General features: G+C 44.1%; 1 protein-coding gene across 2 annotated transcripts in view; it reads left to right on the forward strand.

Moving 5' to 3' along the window:
- The first annotated feature begins 525 nt into the window (after positions 1 to 525).
- SDC2 (syndecan 2) overlaps positions 526 to 26612 on the forward strand; it is a 64289-nt gene continuing 38202 nt past the window's right edge. Inside the window, exon 1 of one of the 2 annotated variants that reach the window (XM_079984770.1) lies at positions 526 to 911. In XM_079984770.1, the coding sequence (XP_079840896.1) occupies positions 852 to 911 (60 nt within the window). In that variant the 5' untranslated portion in view covers positions 526 to 851. The remainder of the gene's footprint in view (positions 912 to 26612) is intronic. The other variant, XM_079984769.1, reaches the window with a different exon arrangement.

The following is a 26612-nucleotide window of genomic DNA, read 5'->3' on the forward strand; positions in this document are numbered from 1 at the left end:
ATTGCTGGGGAGTGGGTTTCTCTCTCTCGCGCGCGCCTGAGCTCGTTTCTCCCGTCTGCACGACGCTACTCAGGAGAAAGACAGGACCCCCCCCCGCCCCCCGAGGCGGGTTGGACGAGGGGAGCCGGAGAGTGTGCGCGCGCGTGTGTGGAGAGAGCGGTACGTGGTCAGGGGGCGGCGGCTCTGAGGGGGGATTAGCTTGGCTTTGCGAGGGACCCGCGCGCCTCCCCTCCCCTCCTTCCCACTGGTTGCGCGACCTGCCAATCCGCGCCGTAATCCTGCAGGAATTTCCCTCAGGCTTCAACTAGGAGTCGCGCTCGCACAGCCCTGGGAAAGGAAAGGCGAGCGTCAAAACGGCGAGTTAAGAGCGCGGCTTGCGACGACGACCGCCGAGGCTCCGCTCCCTTCTCCCCGCGGACAACTCCGGCGCCTCGGCCAAACTTTGTGGCGTTGCCCTGCGCGCCTCTCTTGGCCGGACCCGGCGCGAGGGAGAGAAAGAGGGACGGGCTTGAGTCCGACGAAGCGGCGAGGAGGCGAAGGCGAGCGAGCGGCGGCGGCGGCAGTCCGGAGCAGCCCCCCAGCCCAGCCCCTTCCCCTTCTGCTCCCCACAAGCCAGCCAGCTCCTCCCTGAAGCGAGCGAGGAGGAGCGGCGTCTGCAGGAGCAGAGACCAGGGAAGAGGGGGAGCCCGCGAGCCCGACGCTTCGGCCGGCGAGGAGCGGGGAGGAGGAGGAGGAGGAGGAGGATTACTCGCGGACCTGCCTGGGAATCTCTCCTCTCCAGCGCGCGCTCTCCTTTTTTTGTGGAGGGGGGGACGGGTCCTTCGAAGCCACCGCTTGCAACCCCGGGAATAATGTGGAACGTGTGGATACTGCTTGCTTTCGCCTCGGCGGCCTGCGTCTCGGCAGAGACGGTACGTCCCTCCTCCTTCTTCTTCTTCTTGCAAAAAGATTTGTTTTTGAGGAGTGGGCGGGAGGGAGAAGCGGAGCAACCGTGGGACGAATCGATACTGGCAGCTTCCTTTCTCTCTCCCCCCCCCTTCGCTTTCAGTCGCATTCCATGCAGCCGGCCACCCCGCAAGCCATGCAGCCAACCCCCATGCCCCCTAACTGCTGCATTTTGGTCAACTGGTGCCGATAAACAACACCCCCCCCCCTCCCGCTTCGTGCAGGCAGCGAAGCCCCGCTGGCTATTTCAGCGCCTGCAGAAACTTCGCTTCACTTTCCCCGCTGCGCTCGAGGATTCTTTTTCCTGCCCTCCCCGCTCCGCTAGTTAGTGCTGGCAGCCAACAGCACGGAATGTCACGCTGGCCCCATCAGAGATGGGGGGGGTGTCTATTTTGGAAAAGCCCCCCCCTCTCGATTCTAGAAGCCCAGGGGTCGACCCCGATTTGGGGAGGGAAAGGGTGGGGGCGACGGCTCAATCGGGAGGAAGGATGAGACGCCCCCGCTGTTCCCACATCTGCTGCGCAGAAGTTTTGCTGAGGTCATTCGCAAAAGATCAAAACTTTTCGAGCAGAAAAGGGGCACTTTGGTCTTTCGGCTCCTCGGTGGTGATATGGGAGACTGGGGTTGGCGGGTGGGAGGAAAGGAGAGAGGGCAGTCCATTGTATGTCACCAAGCAGTGATTTTCCTGGAATCGGGGCCAGGCTGTTGCATTGAAGGATGTTCGTCCTGAAGAGGCATTTGACAAAACCTTGTGCTGCATTTCTGATGCTCTGTTTGGGTGGTGGTGCCTCCTTTGTTTTTTTAATAAAGTACCAAAAAAAAAAAAAAATGTCCGAATATAATGGTTTAAACCGAAGTGCAGATATGGGAAAGCTTTATAAATGCACCATAAAAAGGCATCCCTTTTTTAAAAAAAGTGGGTGCATGAGACAGGAGTGTGACTGCTTTTTTAGCACTGTAGAAAAAAAGTTTGTAATTGATTCAGACCTCGGATGCTGCAGCTTCAGTTTGTTCACTTTGCCTGGAAGACTCAGGAGAACATGATATGATGGTGATTCAAATTGTGATCATTGTTTTTTTGCGGGGGGGGGGGCAGGGGTGAGAATCCCAGAGACAATCTTTAAGTTCAGCTTGATGGATTGGAACTGAAATGTGGATTTGGTCAGAAGCTCACTATATGATAGCTTCTCCCTACCCAACAAAAAATAAATAAATTATAAGCAGAGTTACATCCATCCCCAGCAAAGCTTTCTGGTTGGACCTGTGGGATTGATATGTTGCATAGGTGGTTAGAATGGAATTGGGGAAATGTTTTCCCTCTTGAGGTTTGTTTTGCAGTTGACTAACAGGCTCTCTTTAAGTTTAGAAACCAGCCAGGGATTCCTCTGGGCTGTAGCTATGGTGCTTACCCAGGGTGCCTGGAAAAGGCTGGTTGTTTCTGTTCTTGCCTTCTGCCTCTGACATATAGTGGAGTTTAATTGTTGACGATAAGACATTTAAGAATCGAATGCCTTTCTGGTCCTTGTGCAATCAAAAACTCTTCTTTCCACCCCCTTGCATGGAAAAGTGAGAAAAAATCTTTTACTCTTTGCAAAATAGCTTGAATCCCTACAGGATTCTCTTGCTGAAAGTGCTTGTATCCCTCGAGAACTGGGAGGTTCAGCTGCAGATCTTGAACAATATATGTTGTGGTCTCTTCCCTCATCACTTCAGCATATCTGAAACTCCTCATGTAAAAAGATCTTGTGCTCTTTTCTGGCTGTATTACATCCTCTTCCCCGCTCCTCTCTTTCTGGTGTTCAAGGTTAGAAGTACTTCAGCATACCTTGAATTTATGGAATTTGCAGTTAGCACAGAGTTTCTCTCTGGAGTAGCTTGTTTGCATTTCCTATTCCCCTTATGCATAATACAGGCTTCAAAACTACTGAATAATAATGGTGAATCCAAGCTGAAATCTGATAATAATATGAGATTTCCCCCTCGCCTAAGGATTTTGATGTGGGTTTAGTATCTTGTTCTCTGCTCATACAGGGTCTCTCTCTCTCTCTCTGTGTGTGTGTGTGTGTTTGCTTGCTAGGATACTGTCAATGGGGGGCGGAGGGGGGGGGCTGGGGTCCTGTCTCTGCTTGGCTTAGTATCATTGAGAAGCATTCCAGGCAATCCTGTATCCTTTCAGAAGTTACAGTGAGGATAAAATAAGCACGTCTCTGTGGTTAGAAAGTGTATATAGGAACTAATTGTGGAGATTGCTGATTTCTCCCTCCTTCCTCTTTAAAATGTTTTGGATGTCTTTGAGCTGCTCGACTTTGCTGTCATGCATTTCCAAAACCGGTAGCCTGATAATGAATATTCACATAAATTTTCTGGAGTTAAATAGGACTTACAGCCAACTCCAAATTAAATGTGCATGGGATTGCAGCCCTAGGAATACCTCCACCAATACATATGACACAGCCTGGACCAACCACATGATGGAGTGAGTGTGCATAGGATTGCAATTGGACAGCATGCCTACTTTGTGGGTTAGCCCAGTAAACTTGGTGGAATTTACATTAAGGAAACTAACTTAAGAGCCGACTAAATGTGTTTATTACTGCATTGCGCCCGTCTCCTGGCCTGAATGCAATGATCTGATCATCTTAATTGGCGACGTCTTTCAGTGTTTGTTTTCTTCATAAAATGGGCATGGTATTAATTGGTAGTAGTTGCTTCCCCCCCCCCCCCCATTTGATCAATGGCAGTACAGTGGTACCTCGGGTTACAGACACTTTAGGTTAAAGACTCCGCTAACCCAGACTAAACTGCGGGAGGCAGTGGAAGACAGAAGTGCCTGGCGTGCTCTGGTCCATGGGGTCACGAAGAGTCGGACATGACTAAACGACTAAACAACAACAACAACAACCCAGAAATAGTACCTCGGGTTAAGAACTTTGCTTCAGGATGAGAACAGAAATCGTGTTCTGGCAGTGTGGCGGCAGCAGGAGGCCCCATTAGCTAAAGTGGTGCTTCAGGTTAAGAACAGTTTCAGGTTAAGAACGGACCTCTGGAACGAATTAAGTACTTAACCCGAGGTACCACTGTATAAGAACAATTGTTTAAATGTTTGTACATTAGGATTTCTTCACCATACTGTTCATATAAAATCTAAACCTTCATAAAACCTTCATTTTCCAGTTAATGCACCTGCTAATGGTGTCATTATCTTGGGTTTCTCTGACAAAAGGTATTCATGAAAGAGCCACTGCAATTGGCAGTACTTTCATATTTTATTTTATTTTTTGCATTAAGTTCTAAGTGGCTGAGCTGGTAGTTGTGCTGCTTTTGTCTGGATGCTTTTTGTCTGGATAGAGAAGGATGGTGTTGAACCCCATCGTATTGAAAATCCGTGAAGACTAACCCCACCATTGATAAAGAGGCATAGGCATGCATATATCCACAAAGTGCCTTCATTACATTAATTGGGAAGGATAGCTCAGCAGCACAGCTCAAATCTAGTCTTGGACTTACTGAACTGTGAATGTTAAGGAAGAGTTTGCATTGCTCCTGTCAGTCATCTTGGGGAGTCCTTGGCTAGCTGGTTCTACTTTTCTTGATGAACTAAAGGCCGCACGCATTAAGCATATTTACATAGAAGTCTCGTTGAGATGAATGATGCTTCTTCAGAGTAAATGGATGTAGAATTGATGGTGCAAGTGAACAACCCACTCTGCATGGTCTTCTTCTACCCAGGACAAGCACTTTACAATTTTCTTTGGAGCTTTTTAGACTGAAAACAGCACCATGTGGATTTTCTGCAGAGACTACATCTGAGCTGACTGTACACATGCAGCGTTGATTCAAGCGATGCTATAGCTGCAGTGTTATTTCTTGTTTCCAAATGTGTAAATAGATCATACTGTTTCAGTACCATTTCCAGCTCAGAGGTGTGCTTTCCAAATCCATCTGATACAATGCAGTGTAATGGCTAGAGTGTTAGACTAGACCAGGGAGACAAGGGTGAAAATTCTCAGCTGGCCATGAATCTTGCTGGGTGACCTTGGTTCTATCACAGTCTCTCAGCCTAACCTACCCTCTCAAAGGGTTGTTGGGGTGATAAATGGAGGTGTGAGGGGACGGACCCATGAGCCATGTATACCGTCTTGAGCTCCTTGCAGCAATGGAAGGATATAAACGTGATAACAATTCAACAAGTCATAGAATTGTAGAGTTGGGAGCAATCTTGTACATCTCATACAACCCCCAGCAATGCAGGAAACACAGCTAAGGAATCCCCAGCAGATGGCCACCCAACCTCTGCTTAAAAGTCCCCAATGGAAGTCCGTTCCACTGTTGAACAGCTCTTACCACCAGAAAATTATTCCTAATGTTTAGTCTTTTCTTGTAACTTGAATCCATTGATCCAGGTCCTACCCTCCAGAGCAGGAGAAAACAAGCTTGCTCCATCTTCCATGTGACATCCCTTTATATATTTCTCTCTCTGCCCTTTAATTGTTTCTTTTTGGAGAGGTAAGTTCTCATCAACAGTTTCCTGGAAAGAAAAAAAAGGTGGTGGAAGTAGAGATGTTTTATTTTATTTTTGCTGTCCCCCCCCAAAAAAAGACATGAGAAATTATAGACACTGTGGTATGTTAAATGAAGGGGGCACGTTTCACAAGGAAAACTGCATAAGGTTTTCAGTAAACAACAAAGCCATCAATTGTGGCGACCCAGTTGTGGCTCCTGGCATCCTACCCTTAAACTATGTTTGGATGTCTTGAAAACATTCCACGTTGCCACCACAGATCATTTGCTCCAGTTGCACAGTAGTCCCAGTAGGTAATAAGGTGATTTTGTCAGCCATAAATATATAGTGCAGTGATGATGTAGCTGTTCTACTGATGGATGAAGATTCTTAGAACTTATTCTTAGAACTCTCACCTGGGTACCAGAGATCGTTTTATGTCTCCTCTTTATGGTCAGCGCAGCTAGAGTTATGAAGGGCTTAGACTTCCCCCAGATATTCCAGAAGAAGGGCAATAAACAAACATGGAATTACTATTCAGCAGATGTTCTTACCTGCAGGACCTTCTTTTTATCTAGTTCTAATAGAGGTTCAGAAGGGGACGACAGAGGATGAGATGGTTGGACAGTGTTCTCGAAGCTACCAGCATGAGTTTACCAAACTGCGGGAGGCAGTGGAAGACAGGAGTGCCTGGCGTGCTCTGGTCCATGGGGTCACGAAGAGTCAGACACGACTAAACAACAACAACAACAACAACAACAGAGGTTCATGGGACGTGAGTGGCACTGTGGGTTAAACCACAGAGCCTAGGACTTGCCAATCAGAAGGTTGGCGATTTGAATCCCCACGACGGGGTGAGCTCCCGTTGCTCGGTCCCTGCTCCTGCCAACTTAGCAGTTTGAAAGCACGTCAAAGTGCAAGTAGATAAATAGGTACCACTCTGGCGGGAAAGTAAACGGTGTTTCCGTACGCTGCTCTGGTTCGCCAGAAGCAACTTAGTCATGGTGGCCACATGACCCAGAAGCTGTACACTGGCTCCCTCGGCCAATAAAGCGAGATGAGCGCTGCAACCCCAGAGTCAGTCACGACTGGACCTAATGGTCAGGGGTCCCTTGACCTTACCTTTAATAGAGGTTCATTGCAGATCAGCAAGATGTGCAAGATTCAGGCTGAAGACAATTGCATCATAGATTCTGACCAAACTAAGCCTCCTGATGTATATTTTGCACTAGGAGGCTTAGTTTGGTCAGAATCAAGTATGCACTTTCAGAGTTAACGCTGAATACAGTACTTCTGACAAGTGAGCCACCGCTAGTGGGCTTTGAAAATTTGTGTCCCAGGCCTTTTAGACGAGGGACGCATTGGTTTCAAAATGTGATTTTGATTTTTCCAGCTCTCCTACAGGAAAATAGGAAGAAGGAATGGACTGGAGTAGGCTAGAAGATGGTGTGACTAGCCGCAACCCTGAATAGGAGCACTCTATGCAGCAAAATTTTGTTGCAAGTCCCACTTGAACCAAATGGAGATGCCCTAGCTGTAGATTTCCTTTAACCAATAGGGGTTTGGACTAGGTAGGCAAATAGACCCATCCAACTCTGACTCCTTTTCCAAGCTAAGAGGAGAGGCCTTGTTGGTCTTTAAAAACAGTGATGTGACCTAGTCGTCTGTAAAAATTATCTTGGATTGTATATGTAATGTGTGCACTAGCAACAAAGCACGGAGAAAGACTAGTATTTATGGGGTTCCATGGTGGTATGTCAGTTGCCTTGAATGTGGTATAATGAAGAATATAAACATTTTAAATAAGCAAAGTAAATAGTGTCTCGTTAATAGCATTTCTTGCACTTTCTCCCTTTTTTTCTGTGAGAGTTTGCAAAGAAGAACAGCCACCACGCTATGCTTATTTTATTTAAGGTTAACTTCACTGCAGCACATCTATAATGAGTTATTAATTAAATTATTATATTTAAACGGCTATTTAATTACCCTGGAAAATGAGTTAACTTTTCCTGGTCACCAGTTCAAATGTTTTCCTTATGGCGAATAATTATGTTGTTGTGATCCGGAGACTGAATAAAAGAGCACTTGTGTAGCTGCTGAAAAGCACTCTGTCGTCTTATTAGATGTGACTGTTTCTTTTAAACAGGGTTGTGTTGTTCTTTGAAGATGGAGAGGTTGTTTTAAGTCCCCTGTAAGGCACTGCTTGCATGGAAGTCATAAAGAACCCCCTTTTTAAATGTTTGCGTCTCATCTTCAGCCGCAGCAAATAATGAGTGAGCAATTTGGGTTTGGTTCAAGACACATTGCTAAAGTGGTATAACATGGTTTCCTGTTGTAGCTAGTATGGGAGAATTACTTCAGGCTGTTCTGCAAACAAAACCTTGCCTAGTTATGTCCTTAGTTCACAAGGCAAGCGAGGAGTTTGTGTCTGTAGCGCTGGTAATTTATTCCTAGACCTACACTGCACAATATAGTCTTCCTTGTTCACAGTGAAACACATTTTGCACCCCTTTTGAGCAAAGAGAGATTAATCCTTGAATGATGTAATGATAGTTACGGTTGCTTTCTGAATTCTATAGTCCTGAGGAACAATAACATAATACAGCAATACTCAAAATGACACAGGTTCTCCGAAGCAACCCTGGGGAGAATGACTGTGCAGAGAGTTAAACCTTAAGGGATCTGCTTCCAACAAGCAGTGTGAATTATTTTTGTCTGGTTCTGAGTTTGCTTGGGGTGAAATAAGATGATGAGCAATATATGCATAATATTGCACAAGCAATCTGTAAAGAACAAACTGCACATCAAATAAATAAAATAAAAATATGGTTTTCTTAAAACACTTGTAAGCACATTAACCCAATTGTTTCCAACCAAAAGCGAATTAATTTTGGATGGCATTATTAACATTGTGTTGGACTTCCTTGTCAAATACACAACACTGCATTCTTTTCTTCCTTCCTGCTCAAAACAATTCTGTGGTGTCTTGGAAGATCTGTAATACTGAAGGTGGCTATAAAATGAAAGATTTATTAACATGTGCACAGTAGGATGGTTAATATCTTTTCATTTATATCAGGGATAGGGAAACTTGTTCTGAGGGCCGCATAATGTTTTGGGGGCCGCATGGCAGTGGTGGGTGGGGCCAGAGGCGAAAGTGGGTGGAGCAACCAAACAAGCGTCATTATCAGAGTTCAGGGACACATCCCTGTTATTCTAAAGCAGCAATGCTGCAGCAAGCAAAGGCTCTAGCAGCCAAGTCAGCTGCTTGTGGCTGCAAAGCCAGACAGGATGTATGTGACTGTTGCCATGGAAACAAAGGGGCAGTCCATTCTCCTTATTGAGCACAGGATGTGAGCTCAGTGTGTGTCATATGACCTGTACAGGATGTACATGGGTGGAGTTTGGAGTCTCTCTCTGTTTGTTGAAGAGAGCAGACATGTTTTCTCTGTACTGAAGTGAAAGACAGGAATAAAAACATGTAGATTCATTTCTGTCTGAGTCTGATTCCCCTCCCTGGGGATATGCTGGAGAGCAGGGAGGAGGAGAGCAGTTGGTGTGTTTTTCTCACAGCCTGAGGAAAATCGCCGGAACGGACCTCGTGTGTTTTTCCTGCCGGGAGTCGCCGGAGGGAGGTCGAAAGAATTCAGCCGGTGCCTGGAGAGATAGGCACATACCTCTGACCGGCACTGAATTCCAACAATCCCAACCAGGCAGAAACTCTCAAGGTGTGTGAGAAGCAACACTGGTGAGGGGTGTCACCTGGAAATAGTCCCAAGGGCCATATTTCGAGACCCAGAAGGGCAGCATTTGAACCCTGGAGTTGTGTTCCCCTCGATTTACATGAACCTTCACCATTGCATCCCTATGGCAGATACTCAACATTATGTTGCAAAATAAACAGTAGTGTTTAATGATCTAACTGACTTGTATTCACGGATTCTCATCGGTATGCTTTCTCCTCACACCATCTCACAAACATGTAGGTGCCTAGTTGTCACTGGCACCTTTAAAAAAAAAATTGGTCCTGGCACTTGGGTTGCTGAAAAGGACAGGAAGCATGTTCTTCATCCTGGGTATGTTGCGGTCTGTGTGTGGGCTTGGCTACCTCTTCCGACGAAGCATGATATTCAGTCATGTAATTCTCTGGAGAGCTTTTTTTAAAAAGAAAGAAAGAAAAAAGAGCCACATGGTGGCCATATTGGAGAAGGGAAGGTGCTCTTTCTATCAGCTGTTTGGCTCAAAATCCTTCCTTTCCCACCCCACCCACAGCAGGTTAAAGTACACGTTCCGCAGTATGTATGTAGTTGAGCCCTTCCTTTCACAGTTCTTAATCTCAGCACTGGAGGTAAGGCATCCAGATTGGAGGCAATGATATCAGAGTACAGTGGTACCTCGGTTTAAGAACAGCTTAGTTCAGGCTTCCTCATCCTCGGCCCTCCAGATTTTTTTTGGCCTACAACTTCCATGATCCCTAGCTAGCAGGACCAGTGGTCAGGGATGATGGGAACTGTAGTCTGAAAACATCTGGAGGGCCGAGGTTGAGGAAGCCGGGCTTAGTTTATGAACAACTTGGATTAAGAACACTGCAAACTGGGAAGTAGGTGTTTTGGTTTGTGAACTTTGCCTTGGAATAAGAACATGCTTCGCTTCCTGTTGAGTGTGTTCCATTTGTAACTTGAGTTGCTATGGGAAAGCACGCCTTGGTTTAAGAACGGACTTCCTGAACGGATTAAGTTCGCAAACCAAGGTACCACTGTAGTTTGCAGTGCTAGGACTTCACGGTGTTGAGTGTGTGGGCCAGAGGGGTGGGACGAACGAGGAAGCTATTAGCCATCCCTTCCAACTGGTGGATCCTGCTCTCCACCTTCCTAAGTTCTGCAGAATCGGAATCAATAATAATATTCTATCTTTACCTGTAATGACTCTTTTTTAATTTCGGTATTCATCATGAAAAGATTGTGTGTCTCACTCTCTGTGTTAATAAGATTCAAAGGCATAATTTCTGAATGGATCTGACATTTAGGGCCATGATGTCCCTGCTGCTATTTGAACCTTTGCTTCTTGAGGCAAACTTTACACAGTACGTTTCTCATACACATATTTTTTGTAAAACGCTTAGAGGTTTTTTCTACAATCAAGCAGTATATAAATTTTAGAAAATAAATAGGTTTTGGTCATCTCCAGGTATGTGCTCTTCTGATCAGATGTAGGTAGAGTTTATACAAACATAAAAGCAAGAGCTACTCTACTCTGCTGTTGAACACTGTGTTGACTTTTTCATTGGGCTCTACACAGTGAAATTAAGATTTCCTTCTGGTCAATCACTATCAGCTCAGACACCATCCATGTATATGCATAGTTAGGTATTTCAGTCCCAATGTACCGTATTTTACATTTACATTGAACAGCATTTGCCAATTAGTGTCAATTCTTCTGGAGCTCTTTGCAAACCCTTGCATTTTTATTACCCTGAATAAATTGCTTTCCTATACTAACGTTAATAAGTTACCTTATTGCTCATCCTTAACTTTGGATAATTTACATATCTTTTAGAGATAGCAGCGGGGAGAAATTCAGTTTGTTTTGCCCAAATTCACATTTCCCACAACAGTACACAAATTGAAATGCATATTAGGGAAACGTGTACATAAAGTATTGGTGAAAATAATACACAAAATGCTTTGTATCGGGTGAAATTGCATTCAAAAATTTGTATGCTAGGAGAAATGCACACAGTTTAACAAGAATTGTTTTCTTAAAAAAGCAAATGTGACACAGAAATGTGATGAACTGTATTTAAGGTTAGAAAAATGAGGAACTAAGAGAAACCAGATTAGACAGATTATCAATCCTTTTGGGGATATCCCACAGTTTACATTCTTCCCCTAAATTGTGAGAGTTATCCATTTATTCCTACTCTCCGCTTCCTGTTCTTTAACCACTTACATAGGGCATGCCACACGACTGCTAAGTTTGCCTAGGAGCCTTTGGTGAGAGACTTTGTCAAAAGTCCAAGAACACAACACTTAACGGATCAGCTTTATCCACATGCTTCTTCTTGTTGTTGTTGATGATGATGATGATAATAATATTTTTATCTATATGCATTTACACACGCACACTTTACCCTCCAATATGCATTTCTGTACACATTTTTTTATTTGGCTGGAACACTGCATTACAAAACCCAGAGAAGTGAGGATTTTGAAATATGGCAGCTCTTCAGATCGCGTATTGTTTCCGAAAGTGTGAATTGGTTAGATTTGCCTCTAAATGCAAACTGAATCTTAATTTCTCCCCCACCCCAGTGGGCACACATCACAACTTATTTCTTTGGCTACAGCAGAACACTTATTTCCATTCTATTTTCAGCTGGGGTGGGGACCCTGAAGGTGCCAGGGAAGGCCTGCGGGTACCATGTTGGCAACTCCTACTCCATGGTTCCCAGAGCATGCTTATTAGGTTTCTTATTTGGATGTAAAAGTGGAACGGAGCTGTTTTAAAAACAAAATGTAGCACTGGGTGTTCAACCATTTTGGAGAGAAGCACGTTCATGGGCTTCAGGTCTCTTGCTGTGTATCCTGGACTAGGATTTGGAAACATTTTGTTACCGAGTCCTGATGACAGAACGATGGCTGTGACGGAAACATCTTAATGTCTGTGACAGCATTTTTATCCTGCGTGCTCTTTAAACACTTCTGCGTTGTGCCGCGTTTGAATTCGTGGAGAGAGAATGGAATCACCACCCCGAGGCAGAAAGTTTGAAGTAACATTGCTGCTGCTTTTATTAGCTCAATGAAAATTTCATATGTATCCCCCTGCACTCAAATACTGTACACAGCTTCCAGTCTTTGATGGCTTTGTTTATAATTTCTCCGGCGTAGACTCTTTGATTATTTCTTAGCTGTGAGGCTTGGCATTTCAACTGTAATGTGCTGCTTTAGAGAAAGGAATCGCGCGAAACATGCTGGAGACTGAATGTCTGTGGAGCCCTTATTTGGCCGAGCATATTACGTTTGCTGAGCTTGGCATTAGCTTTATGTTTACACTCTGGCTTTCATTTCAGGCAGCCTGTGAATCCACAATCCAGTGAAGCTGAGGGATGGGGATTTGAACTGATTGGACTGGTCCTGCTCATGTTTCCTTTCGGTGCCCATGCCCAAAAGTAGTTGGCCCTTATCTGTTGTGGCACCTTGGTGGTGGAACTCTCATTGCTCCCTAGATGGGATTCATGTCAGGAGTTTTGCCCATTATGGCATAAGTGTCGCGGAATCACAAAATATTATTATATTTCCCAATTCTGAAAATGTGGCCAACCCGGTCCAGCATTCCTTAAGGCACATTAACACTCTTCTGTGAAAGGGGATACAGTTTAGGGGTAGCCAATTTAGCAGCCTCCATCAGCCCCAGTCAACATGACCAGTGGTCATGGATGATGGAAGCTGTAGTCTTTGGTCACAGGTCCTCTCTACCCTTCTGTTACGTTCTTACCTGGATTACAGTGCAAACATCTTGTTCCTTGTCACAAAATATTCCACAACACAAATCCTTCCCTCAGTGGTAGTCCAGGTCTAGAAAAAAGTGTCCTTGTCTACTGAGTCCTTGTCCAGGACAACTTGACAATCTTCAAATTGAGGAAAGTGTAGGTGAAGCACGAATTTCATCTGGCTTTTGAAAACTTGGTTACGTTTTTGTTGTTGTCCGCTGGTTTTGTGTGTTGGTTTCTTTAGAGACTTTCATTGGGTCAGTAGGCCCAAATGTCTTTATCTAATCCATGGCAGTGAGTTATACAGTGATACCTCCAGTTGGTGACGGGATCCATTCCAGAGCTCTGGTTGGATCCCGAGGTTTCCGCAACCGGAGGGGCTGCTTCTGTGCATGCGCGCAGTGCGGTAGAGCGCTTCTGCGCATGTGCGCATGGTGAAACACTTCCAGGTTTGCCGTTTTCGCAACCCGAAGTTTACGTTATCCGAGGGTAACATAAGCCGAGGTGCTACTGTATTCAGATTTGTTTTGTCCCAAGGGAGGCTTGGAACGGTAGGGATGAATTGTAGTCACTTGCTTGCTTCTAGTTAGCAATACCTTTTAAAGAGCTAAACTATACTTGGACTATTTAAGTCATACATCTAAATTGAAAGGCAACATTCTCAAGCAAATGGTTGTTTTGTGACAGTTTAGGCCACAATGCAAAAGTGAGTGCTTAAGGATATTGAAACCTATTACAGCATAAGGCCTTCTCTTTTGGATTTGGGATGCTTTGCACAATGCATTTTAGCTCAACAAGTGCACTTTTTATAGGCGGGAAATAGTGTTGCGGAGCAGAAAATTCAGCACAATTGAAACTCTGGTGCTTTTTCTGCAGCAGGAGCAGCAAAACCATATGCTGGAGTAGTATTTGTCAGTGTTGTAAGCTTGTGAAGTAGGGGGACAAATTTGGTTTGGTGCATGATTGCTTGGGTAGGGTAGACTCAGACAGTGACAGGCCCATGATCACCCAGTGAATTGCATGGCTGTTGACAGATGTGAATCCAGGCCTCCAAAAGGCTCACGATTCTGTGACTGCTGAAGTGGTTGGGGGCACTGCTTTACTTGACCTCCCATCACTGCAGAGGTGAGATCAGCATGATACAAAAGCAACAGTAGAGTAGCCTGACGTTCCTGCTGGTGTGTTTGCACCACGCAAACTTCTCTGCTGCTTTGCCCTCTGGGTATGCTACGGTGGTGGCAGGGGGTCAGTTAAGTAGCCCTACCAACTGTGCAATTGTCAGGATGTCCTAATATAATGCTGCTTTTTCAATATTGCAGACTGTGCTATGTACTATATAGGTGGTGTTGCATGGAGATTATTTCACCTGTTCAAGCATTTCTGCTTGACTGATGGAATGATTTTGCTTTCGTTGTAGAACAATGCATCCCTTATAAGTGGGGAAGGAATGAAAATAGTGGGCATATGCAAAATGGGATGTTCTCATTTGGCTTATTGTAATAGATTTGAGAACATGGAGCATGTATAACTGGTGCAATTATTGTGAAACTTAAGTTATAGGGGTTTTTCCACTGTATCATTAAAATATCAGTTTTAAAGTGCTTGCTTTGCCAGAATCTTCTTTGAGGGAAAAATAATAATCAGAAAAGTCATGAACAAATACCACAATGATCTGATGCAGGGGTGGGCTAAAATTAGATCAGGATGTGCTGGTACCGGTAAATCTCTGGGTTATTTGCAGTAGGTTAGCAAGGGTTTCTGAGCCCAAAACATTTTAATAAACCAGCATACATGGCTTTTCCACCTAAACCAAGCTGCTAAAATGAAGAAAGGTAACCAGCAGTGAACTTTGATGCGAAGGAACAGTGAGTTCAGTTCAGTTCTGTACTGCAAAGAAATTCCTGGACTCAGAATGTGTTCAGAGACACCCTGTTCAATTCTAATTGGTTGTCGTTTGCACCTGATTCTGGTTGATAGATCAAAGAAGCCCTGACAAGCCCAAAGACTGCTCATGCCTAATCTAAAGAATACAAAGCTGGACTCATTTAAAAGCATATTCTATACCTTTCCTGGGCAAGCCTTCATGGAATGGGTGGAAGTTTGCAAAAACAATGCAGAACTCCCATTCATTTTTCTGGGCCTTGCTTATGAGGTGTGCCTGGAGGCAGTGTTAGAAGCTCAGATATCTAAGCTAGGGGCCAAATGGCTCCTTAAACCAAGGTTTCAGTCACCAAAATGGCACTCCCCCTATTGGTGACCCCAGGGGAGTTCCTAGTTGATGTGCATCAGCAGGACTCCCTCTACTGGTGGTTAACCCTTCCCGGACTTCAAGCGGACGGGCTGAAGTCGGATATAGTCGGTTAGAACCAATGCCAATACCGCTCATCACCTGTAACCAATAAAGTTGTGGCCTTTTTTAACCCATTAACCTTAATAATTGTGTCATGCGTCATTATTTCCACCTTGGGGGAGGGGGGGACTTGCCACACAACTTGAAGAAAAGTGACTAGATCCAGGGACAGTCCATATATCTATTGGCCCTATTCCTACCTCTTTTTCTTAATGGTGGCATGGACCATTCATAAAATTAAGAATATTATTCAGGGCAGTGGGGTGCGGTAAGTGTAGACAAGCTACAACAGTTAACTATAGCGTTGTTTGCTGCTCCTGCTCAGTCTGCACAGAAAAAGCATTTTGGTTCTTGAATTTCATTCTGATTATGCAGACAAAATATAACTGATAGAATTCTACAGGATGGGGTATTAGTGTGTGAAAACAGTCCAGATCCCCAGACATCACCTCTAGATGGTGGAGATGTCAGGTGCTATCCTGGCCCCCAAGCATCTTCACTTGGTAGCAAGTGGCCGATAGCCAGGTGCAAAATGCGCCTGGCTCCTGGCTAATTTCAAACATTGCCTGAAGGCCCAATTAGTACGAAATGCCCAATTAGTACGAAAACATTTTTCTGTTTGTATTTTTTGAAAGAAAGAAAGAAAGAAAGAAAGAAAGAAAGAAAGAAAGAAAGAAAGAATTAGCACTTAAATGAAAGACTGCTTACCATCAGCTGTGTTCACATCGCAGTTTATTCAGTTTTTATGGCTTTCCCCTAACAATTCATGTTGTGCAAGTCTAATGCTCATTTCTGTGTTCGCTTCCTTGCTTCGCATTTGTAAGAAATCAATATTTTATTGTGGTGGCACTTAACACTGTGGAACTCCCTGCTTGTTTACATAAGGAAGCTGTGTTTGCTGTACTCTTGTATGTGTGTGTGTGTCTGCTTACAACATTTTTGCTTAGGCAAGCCCATCCAGACATGTAGAACGATGACAAGTGTTTTAACCTGGTTTTTAGCTTATAGTTGATTTTAATTATTATTTTTCAAATGATTTCAGTAGGGTTTTTTTTAAAAGAAAACTTTTTAAAAAACTGATATTGTTTTTCTTGTAAATCGCTTCAAGGTTTCGTTACAATCAAGTAGTGTATAAATCTTGCAAAATAAATAAACAGGGTGGAAGCAGCATCAAACTTCCAGCCTCTTACTCTGAGGGATGGAGAGGTTCTGCGTACCATTTAAGAAGCAAGCCACAACCTCTTGTTCTGGTGATAATTAGTACTATATGAATTTACCTCTTAATGCTGTTGCTTCTAATCCAATGAAAGGCATTTGATCTGCATTCTGGGCACAGCCTTCCAATGGAGCCATTCAGGGAAGTCCTGACCTACTTTCTCTGAGGAAAGTGGGCAAGTCGGCCTTGCCCTTCTAATTTGTCGGGAAAGGTTTTGAGGTAAATTCTTCCCGGCTTAAACGCTCACACACACAAAAACTTTGCTGTAGAGCATCATTCACAGGCGGCAGCCCCTTGCTAGGCTAAGTGTTAAATATAGCATGAAGCTTAACAGAACTTACCTGCAATTAAGTAGTGGCAGTCTCTCATTTGGCGCTCCGCAGTTGTCAATTAGCCTTTATTACGAGAGATTTGTTTGCTAGAGGCTTTTGTGAATGGAGGCTGTGCCCTAACTGTGGTTCTTGCTCACAACCTGATTTTTTTTTTTTTAAGGATGTAAATTTGTGTGTGCCATTGCAGGGATGCTTATTTTAAAGTTGCACTCTTTCTTTCTTTTTCTTTTTCAAAAAAAGAGCCCCCCCCCCTCATCCCTGCAAGACAGTGACTAGATTCTAAATTCCTCTCCCCTGTATAAGTAAAGTGGATGTCCCTCATTCAGATCATAGAATCATAGAGTTGTAAGGGAACCGCCGCCTGCAATGCAGGAATCTCAGCTAAAGCATCCATGACAGGTGGCCAGCTTCTGCCATCCAACCAGATGTGCTGGTCTAAGTAGGCAGAAGAAGAGAGAGGGAATGAGTCCCATGTGGTGGTTGGATCTAGGGGCAGTGGTGCCTGGTTCATCAAGGTAAATGGGGTACTGCTTCACCACCAACCCCATTCTGCCTCCAGCCAGTCCCCACCCATCTACCTTCCTCCTTACATCCAGGCCAGGGACTATCACTGGCTATTAGCTTTTTTCTGCTAATAGTCTCAGTGCTGGCCCATGTAGAACTTAGCAGGGAGGATGTAGAAGTAGAGTTGGTTGACTCCAATTGTTGTTGCTCCGCCTATCAATGGCTCTGGCTCCACCTCCTTTTGGCATCCCTGTCTTCTGCCCCACTAGTCTCAGTAGACGCTGGTCATCATTGTCTGGGGGCACTGTAAATTTTGGAAAGGAAAAAACCTTGCATCGCTTAAAAAAAATCCAAGAATAGAAGACATTGTGGAATTGTAGGCTTTGGAGAATGAGCTGCAGCAGTTGAGGGCAGAACACTTCACAGATAAGGATGGGTACACACACTAAGTGGAATGGGAGTGAAGTGAGCTACATGTCTCACCACATGTCAGAGAAGGATAAGCTTGTATTGCTCCTCAGACAAAACCCTGCCTCTTTTTGTCTTGTCCTTCAGTCCTGGCTTGTCCTTCGGTTTTGACTTCTGGCTTGTCCCATGGCTTCTGATTCCCAGCTCCTGGTTCAGTTCAACCTGCTGCCCATGGCCCAGCTCTGGAAGGCAATGACTCTTCAAGTCAAGGATGGGGAGCTTGTGGCCCTCCAGATCTTAACTCCAGATCTCAACTCCCATCAGCTCCTGTTAGCATGGGCAGTGGTGATTGGGATGATGAGTATTATAGTTGAACAATATATGAAGGGCCACAGATTCTCTATCCATGCTACCTGAGATGCCATGGATTGGACCTGGGACCTCATCTCTCTTATACAACCTGCTACAGTGTATGTTTAAGCCCTCTGAGCACTGAGATGTGTCACCTACATAAGGTTTAGATATGCAGCTTTCATTTTCAAGTTTGGATAAGCTGCATATTGGCTAGCATGGGATTGAAGTGGAAAACATATGCTTCTACTTGTTTAAATATTGGTATGGATTTTGGGCAACTTGAGTCTGCTGATGAGTAATAGCAATAAAGAGTACTTAAATAACAAGATTAAAGTCATCATCTGGAAGCCGTATGCAGCAGATGACCCCAAACCTTTTGAACTCAACTGGTAATCATCATCATCATCATCATCATCATCACCACCACATTGTTATTCACATTCTTGAGTGTGACTCAGCCATACGTTTCTTTGTGTTACTGATTGGACATATTCATATTGTATTTATGTGGATATGTGGATTTGTATTGTCCACTACTCAGATATTTTTAGGATTGAGTTGTACATAAGTTTCTAAGTAAATTAATAAATATGGTGGACTCAAGCTGTATAGGGATTTATAAGTTAAAACAAGCGTTTTGATTTGTGATGCTTAGTCATGCAGAATAGATTGCTGCTTCCATGTCTCCAACTGAAAAGCAAATTGCATCATTCTAGACCAGGTGGAAATTCCAGAAGTCTTCAAAAGCAGTTCTACATTGAGTATAGGTGGGCAGTGCACTCAAAGTTACAAAGGCACCCGTTGATTTCAGCTGTTTTGTTCATAGAATCATAGAGTTGGAAGAGACCACAAGGGCCATTGAGTCCAACCCCCTGCCAAGCAGTTAATTAACCTCTCTCCTTAAAACAAAAGGACTTGCCAAGTGGTCAAATTTTCCTGCATCTTTCCCATGTCTTTATTAAGGAACAACAAATACCCTAATCTATCCAAGCATTCTATTCAAAATGCTGGCGTATAAGCTGGGTATAAGAGTAAGGTGGCAATATTGAGAAATCAAAAGTTGTGCATTCATCCTGAGGGCCAGATTAGAAGGGAGCTCTGTTGGGACCAAACTACATGTTTCACATTACTGAAATGTGGGTTCCTGTTTGCTTGCTGCAGTGGCCCTGGGATTCCAGTTAGGAAAGTGGTATGGCAGAGAAGAAGTTCATTATGAACAAAGCACTTTCATTCACAAATGCAATGAAAATAAATGTCAGTTCCACCTGCTTGCTTTATCCTCTTGTCAGATGTTTGACTTTTTAATATCTCAGTCAAGGTACATTGGGTGGTCCTGATAGCACTGTGGTATCTGCCATTCAACACTGAAAGATATAAAAGAATGCTGTGTGTGTGTGTGGCGCACGCAATGTGCAGTAGAACAAACCACCCAAATCCTGGCTTCTGCTGAGTCAGTTGCACACCAGTCACAGGCACGTAATGTGTCTGGAACATACGGTCCAACCAACTCGGGCCTCCTGCCAAGCTGTCTCGCTAGGCAAGGGAGAAGAGAGTCTCCGTGGCACAACTCTTGACGGATTATCTCCAGATCAGCAGCTGCTGTCTGAGAGCTTGCTTATGCACACCCTGCATCATGAACAACTTATTAACCCTCTGGACCCACTGAAGGCATTGACACTTACCTATAAATAGTCTTCCTTGCTTTCCCCCCTTGCCTTTCAGTAGACGAATTAGAGCAAATAAAAAGGTTGCAATTCAAGGATTTCTCCAAGGCAGGATTGACCTACATATTCAGCACTCCTGATTTTCTTTTCCTTAAAGAAGTTTATGTTTGCAAGGTCCACAAGTAAGTTTGAATAAATATGTCAACTTACTGTGAGTCAGACTTCACTTTATAGGCATGAGCTACACAGAGTTGTGCAAAACTGCCAGTTGAGTGAAAGAGAACTGAACATATATTCCGTTGAATCAGGAACCGCAAAGGAAAATTGGATGCACACCTGAGTGTTAATGCCATCTATCTGCACTGAGTTGCTTTTCAGTAGGCTGTACAGTCAAATCTGTTGCTCAGTCTATGTTCTGGTGCAACTAGAAATGTATAAATAGTGCCTTTTTTAAAAGTATGACTGCATCCAAGTCAGGGTGTTTTGAGTTCTCACACCAAAGTCCTTGTTGAGTTTGCTGATTTTGTTGCTATAATTTTAATTTGTCATGGTTTTTATTTTGCAGTCTATATATTGTTGATAATTTCGATATAGTTGATATAAGGCAGTCTTGTGTAATACTTGCTTATTCAGTAGGTATGATGTAAATTTCATATCTCATTCTTTTAATGCTGCAAAAAAAACCCCCGTGCCTAGGATGCTGGCTGAGGCTGCTGGGAGTTGAAATTCAGCAACATATGCAGTGGCAGAGATTTCCCATCCCTAGGTTAAGATCAAAGTTCAGTTTTGGGTGTTTTCCCTCTCCTCCAGCAACCCTGTCCCGCATTATTCAGTAGCGCTGCTGACCCCTCCAGAGAAGCTTTTCAGTAGATGCATTTGGCTTCCTGAGCAAGGACAGAACAGGAAACGCTCCTTCCGTGAACCTCTTCCAGTTAACTTATCTTGGGATCCAAACCAAAGTGTACTGTATCTCTAGTTTTGGTCCACCATTGCTGGCCGCCTTCTTAGTACTTTTGTTTAGATTTCTTTTCAAGGCTGTCCAGAGGATTTGGGATGGGTTTACACAGGGGATGCTATCAACTGTACAGACAACTGTGTCACATAGGTTAAATGTCATAGCTTCCCAGAAGAGCCCTGAGAACAGGAGTTCGGAATTTTTGAGCTGTGATCCAGAACACTCCCATGAGAGCTGCAGTTTTTCCTGTTTCCTGACCTGAGGAATGGGAGTCAAGCCAGTTTAAGACTGGCTCATATTACATGGTGTGCCCTTCTGTTTCACAACAACTCTCTTAGGATGAGTGATAGCAAAACATCCTAGGACTAGGCTATGAAATTTGTTGCTGGAAAGCCACTTCAGATGGTACCTTTTTCTTTATGAAATGTATTTTCGCTTGAAATATAGGACAGGGATGGGCCTTCTAGAAATTTTCGGCCTATCCAGCGATGATGTGAGTTTGAATCCAATAACGTCTGGAAGGCTCCGTCCCCGATACAGCACAAAATTATTTGCTTTATTGTAAATTGCCTAGAAACATAGCCTCTTCCTTTACTTATGCTCACTGCGTCTTGGGAAGGCTGTGTCTCCAATTTGCGTGTGTTGTTTAAAGATGCATTTTTTTTATATTGCTTCATTTACTTAAAAAAACATAGTCTGGTCCCGTTCCCTCCCAGTTTGCACAACTAGACCCTAGTCAAAGATCCATCATGGTTGGGAAAACAACTTAACATTGTCATGAATCAACTTGCATTCTTAGTTATGTGAATAGTGTGAAATAGTTGTTTTTTGAGGAAACTGTGTAACTTTGTTAATCAAGGGCAGGAGGAAAAGCCATTAGTGCTCATTAATAAACAGAAGAAAAACAGCCAAGTTTTCCAACACAGGATTCAAATTAACACATAGCAGGTCCAAGTACGAAGTGAAGATCAGTTGGGTCCTGGCTCTTAGCCACAAGACCAACAGCCACCCCCCACCCCGGCAGAGAATGCCCTAACACAGCCTTTCTCAACCTGTGGGTCCCCAGATGTTGTTGAACTACAACTCCCATCACCCCTAGCTAGCAAGGCCAGAGCTCAGGAATGATGGGAGTTGTAGTCCAACAAGATCTGGGGACCCATAGGTTGAGAACCGCTGCCCGGGGGCTTTTAACCTCAGGGCCATGCGTTTGAGCCCCACGTTGGGCAAAAAGATTTCTGCATTGCAGGGGGTTGGACTTGATGACCTTTGGGGTAACCTTACAGTACTGTGGTTCTATGGAAGTTGCTCTACTCCCACCCAGCGATAAAATTTTGAAACTGCTTACTGAGTCTCTGCTGTAGTGCTCAGCCTATTTAGAGGATACCTATGGAATATGTTAAGTTTTTTTTTTAAAAAAAAAGCCACTGCCCTTATCTTTTAACGATAAAATTATAACTATCTGTATAAACCGCTGAGAATCTCAGAGAGAGAGAGAGAGTCCTAATATATAACATACCTTTCACATATTATTTATTAAATCTTTTTATATTACCTTTGTAAGTACAGTAGAGCATATATTTAGGGAAAGTGGAAGAACCGAACTGGAATTTGCTGAAAAAACTGAACTGGAACTTTCCGTTTCAAAGGATCTCGCTTTTCGAACTGAAGATGGAAAGACACAAACAGGTCAACACGTTGCACCTTTTGTCCGGATGCACCGCTGCTCCCGTTCCATATAGAACCCTCGTTCTGTTTATTTATGGAGTGTTCAGATTGCCAGGGCACCCAACCTGGAGACTGTGAAAGCGGTGCAAGGCCTGCAAAGTGGTTATCGCGAGCCCTTGTGGTTGGCAGGGAGAGGAGGGAGGCGTGCGTAATCCTTGTTAATGCTGTTAACGTGCAGTAGGTCACTGCTTTACAGAGCTTTGCTCAGCTTGCTTACTTGGGAGTCTTGGCTTCTCTTGGGAGATGTTAACCTCCTCCTTAGAGAAAAGGAAGAAAGAACAAAGAGATCAAAGAGGAGAACAGTCGAAATTGATTTTTTTAAATAAAAAACTTCTTTTTTGGGGGGGGGGGAACATGCTCGGGAAGTCGCAGTGGTAAAAGCATTCTGCATGTTGGCAGATCAGAAGGTGCTTTTCATAATACATCAACTAAAGAGGAGCAGGCGTCCTTGGAGAGCTGTGTTGCGTTCTTGGTCAAAAATTTAACATAACATGTATAAATATTTTTCTCCCCAGATAGACAGCAGAGCGTTGGTTTCTCATTTCCCTCCCCCCCCCCCCCCCGCCAATGCCTGCTTCCAAGTAGGATGTGTGTTACTCCCTTTCCCACATACAGAGAGAGAGAGAGAGAGAGCGCTTTAGGGGATGATCATTCAAAGAAACTATGTGCAAAATCTGAAGCATGTTATTGTTACCCTTATTATGCCTATAATATGTGAAATTTGGAAGACAGCACTCTTGCATGGTACTTGCACACCATACATTTAAAGCACATTTAAATGCACCTCCCACCAAATCCTGGGGACTATAGGGTGTAGGGACTTGTGAAGGGTAAACCACAGGTCCCAGGATTCTTTGAGGGAGAAAAATGTGATTTAAATGCATGATATGTGTCAGGGAACTGCCATCAGCTCAGAGGCGGGAGGTGGAAGGGCAGTTGGGTTACAGGGAGCCGTCAAAGATCTTGAGAAGCAGTTCGTCCTCTGGGGAGGAGCGAAGCCATGCCTCCAGTGGGGAAGGGATTCAGGGCTCGGAGGATGCAGGGGAGAGCTGCAGCGCCAAACCTGAGCAAAGCGGGGGGGGGGGGGGAGACAGGTCCCCCTTTGCCCACACCCTCTCTGCGCAGTAGGCTCACGCGCAGAGAGGGGTGGCGTAGGATGGGGGTAAAAAAAACTGCTCTCCTGGGGAAAGTTTAAGGACCGCCCACTCCCAGATTCTGCTAACGACTGAGCAGACATGGAATTGAGTCGGTCTGCATTGTGAATGTTTTGGACAAATAATAAAGCCTTGAAAAGACCAACGGGGAGTCTTGCCTGTTTGCTCTCGAGCAACCACGCCGGCAATCATAACAATATGTAAGCAGCCTATGTCAAAGTGAACAAGGTTTTTGTGGGGTGGCTAGGGAAGGCTAGCAGTCATGGTGGTGGTAGGCAGGTTGGTGTTTCTCCTGAGAGCATAATTTACCAGGCAGTATTAGAATAGTTGAATCTTTTGAGCTCACTTGTAGCTGCATGGTCCTCTAGCCCAGTAGGAAATGCTGCTTCAGCATCCCTGATAGTTGGCCCATCAGGCTCTGTTATCAAAGGGGCATCCACGACTGGGCAAGGCAGTCTGTTCCACTTTCAAAGACAGCTTCTACTCCCAATAGGTTGTTGCTAATGTTTCTGGAAATTTGAACAAGCAATTTTGGGGCTTACCCCCTGGAACCACAGGGGAAAAAAATTGCTCCATTGGTGGCCACAATACTTGACCAGCTGGACTGTTTGTGAGGAGCCAGAATACCATGGTTATTGAATCAACCATTGAATCCTTGGAAGTGGCTGGGTATACTGCTTTAAATGTCAACTGCAGATGGTTCCTAGGTCTGGGTTCTCCAATGTGTATACATGGGTATATATTAGCCAGTGTGTGTTTTTCTGTTTAGAGGTGCTGATGTATTCTGCAGTGAGCACTGAGTGCCTTGAGCTGCCTTTAAATTGCAGGCCTGTTGATACAAGATAGATTTTATGAAGGAAAGCAGTATATGGACTTCCTACTTTTTATAGCTTCTGTGTTGAGTCTAAATATGTGCTAGTAGATTTCATCTAATTGTTTACATTTCCTTGGTTTTTAATTTGTTTTGAAGAACATTACATTAGTTTTATAGTAAAATAACATTGATCAGTTCCAGAAAAACTTGTAGAGTGTTACACGCTTACGTCAATCACATCTGAGGGGGGAGGGGAATTGAGCGGGGACACTGTCAATTAACTGAATCATTGAATAGACACCACCAAGGCTTCAGCTGTGACATAACCTCTCCATAACTGAGCATGAGCAACAGGAGTCTTACATTATAAAGTCATTTATATTTGCATAGTTGACATATGGCAAGAGCGTCCAACCGGTAGATTGTGATCTACCTGTAGATCAGTGGACGTTCTGTGGTAGATCACAGTAGATCACAGTGGCTCCACCCAAAGAAGCTCAACAACTTTGACCTGAACCCCCCAAAACAGGGATTTCCCTCCTAAAAAAAGTTCAGTAACTTTGACCTGAACTCCTAAAAAATGGGCCTTCCTCCTTCCTTTAAAAAAGGCTCAACAACTTTGACCTGAACCCCCCACTGGGGGGCAGATCACTGCCAGTTTTTAACTCTGTAAGTAGATCTCAGTCTCTTGGGAGTTGGCAACCCCTGATATATGGGAACTATATCTTATCAAAATGATCATGCTTAGTTTAGCATCTTCACAACGTTCATGTTACATTATATGTTTGGAAAGAGCCAGATCCCAAACTTTCCCTTGCCAATCCCTGAATGTGCAGTGGTAAAACAGCATTGCAGTTATATCCTTACATATAAGGGGAAGGTCTAGAATAGTGTGTGGTGACAGAAGGGCCAGAGCTGGGTTATTATTGGAAACAACATAAAAAACACTTTGCTCCAAACCCAAGGTTTTAAACAGGAAAGAGTGCATCTATGTGCCCTTTTCTGTGTAAATGTACAATACACACTATTTGTGTTATTTAGCCTGAGGTTGGAGTGTTCTTTGTTGTTTTTGACATGCCCGTAGCCAACAAGCGCTCCGTCGGTCAAGGACAAGTCTTTCAGTATGTGAATTCAGTGGCTTTTCAATGGAGATTGAAAAGGTTCATTCCCTGAGACAATAAAATAGTTTTTCTTAGACTGGGTTCTTGTGTTACCTTGGTGGTATGAGAACCACAGCCGCACTGATCTTACCTTCGCTAACAATGTAATGCAAGTCATTATGGGCAATGCTGACAAGTTAACATAATAATACAGCGTCTTAGTCTTCTTATGTAAGTCTTTTATTTCTGCATTAAAGGATGGCTTAATAGTATTTTACCTTAAAAAAAAAAGTTTCAGGTTTGGTTTAGGTGGTTGTTAAAAGAAAGAAAAGACCAAAGAGCAGGAAAAAAAACGGTGAACTAGCATACTCTGATAGCAAAGCATTCTGCAAATAATAAACCATGCATTTAAATCACACGACTTCCCCCCAAATAATCTTGCAAGCTGTATTTTAATGGCATTGTACCTCTGTGAGGTTTAAACTACAGTTCCCAGGATTATTTGAGGAAGACCATGGGCTTTAAATGTAGGGAGTGCGTGCAGCCCAAATTGGGTCAGAAACACCATTAATACTGCAAATCTCAGTTGCAGAGTGATTTTTAAAAATGAAATAGGATTCCAGATGTGGTGATCAACAACTTCTGTATATTTATGTACCCTCATCTCAAAAGAGCATTTGAGCCTGGTGGGAATATGTTCCTGATCTCATTAGCCATGTTTAGAGCAAACAATTCATTTAGTCTACAGGTGGAGGCTCTGAGGGTCACTGGCTTACAAAGTCATGCCAGGGACCCCAGTTTAGTCCACGAGGCCATTTCTCCCAAACCCCACACCTGAGGGTCATATGATGTCGGATGTGAGACAGCTATATTCCTGGCTGCAAAGGGACAGTCAGGGGTGTGACTGTGTGCTTCTGATTGTTCCTCATCAACTACGGCTTGTATTCAACACCTTTTCAGTTTGGGCACCAAATACAAGCCTTGTTGGGATTGGTTCACTCGAGAGCTGTTGAGTTCAGCCAGCTTGCTTTTGGCACTCAGTTCTGGATCCAGTCAGCAAACCTTTGCACCTTTTAATGTGCTCCTTCCCCCTTCCACTTC

The sequence above is a fragment of the Podarcis cretensis genome, assembly GCF_951804945.1.
Source record: "Podarcis cretensis genome assembly, chromosome: 7".
Taxonomy (NCBI): Eukaryota; Metazoa; Chordata; class Lepidosauria; order Squamata; family Lacertidae; genus Podarcis; species Podarcis cretensis.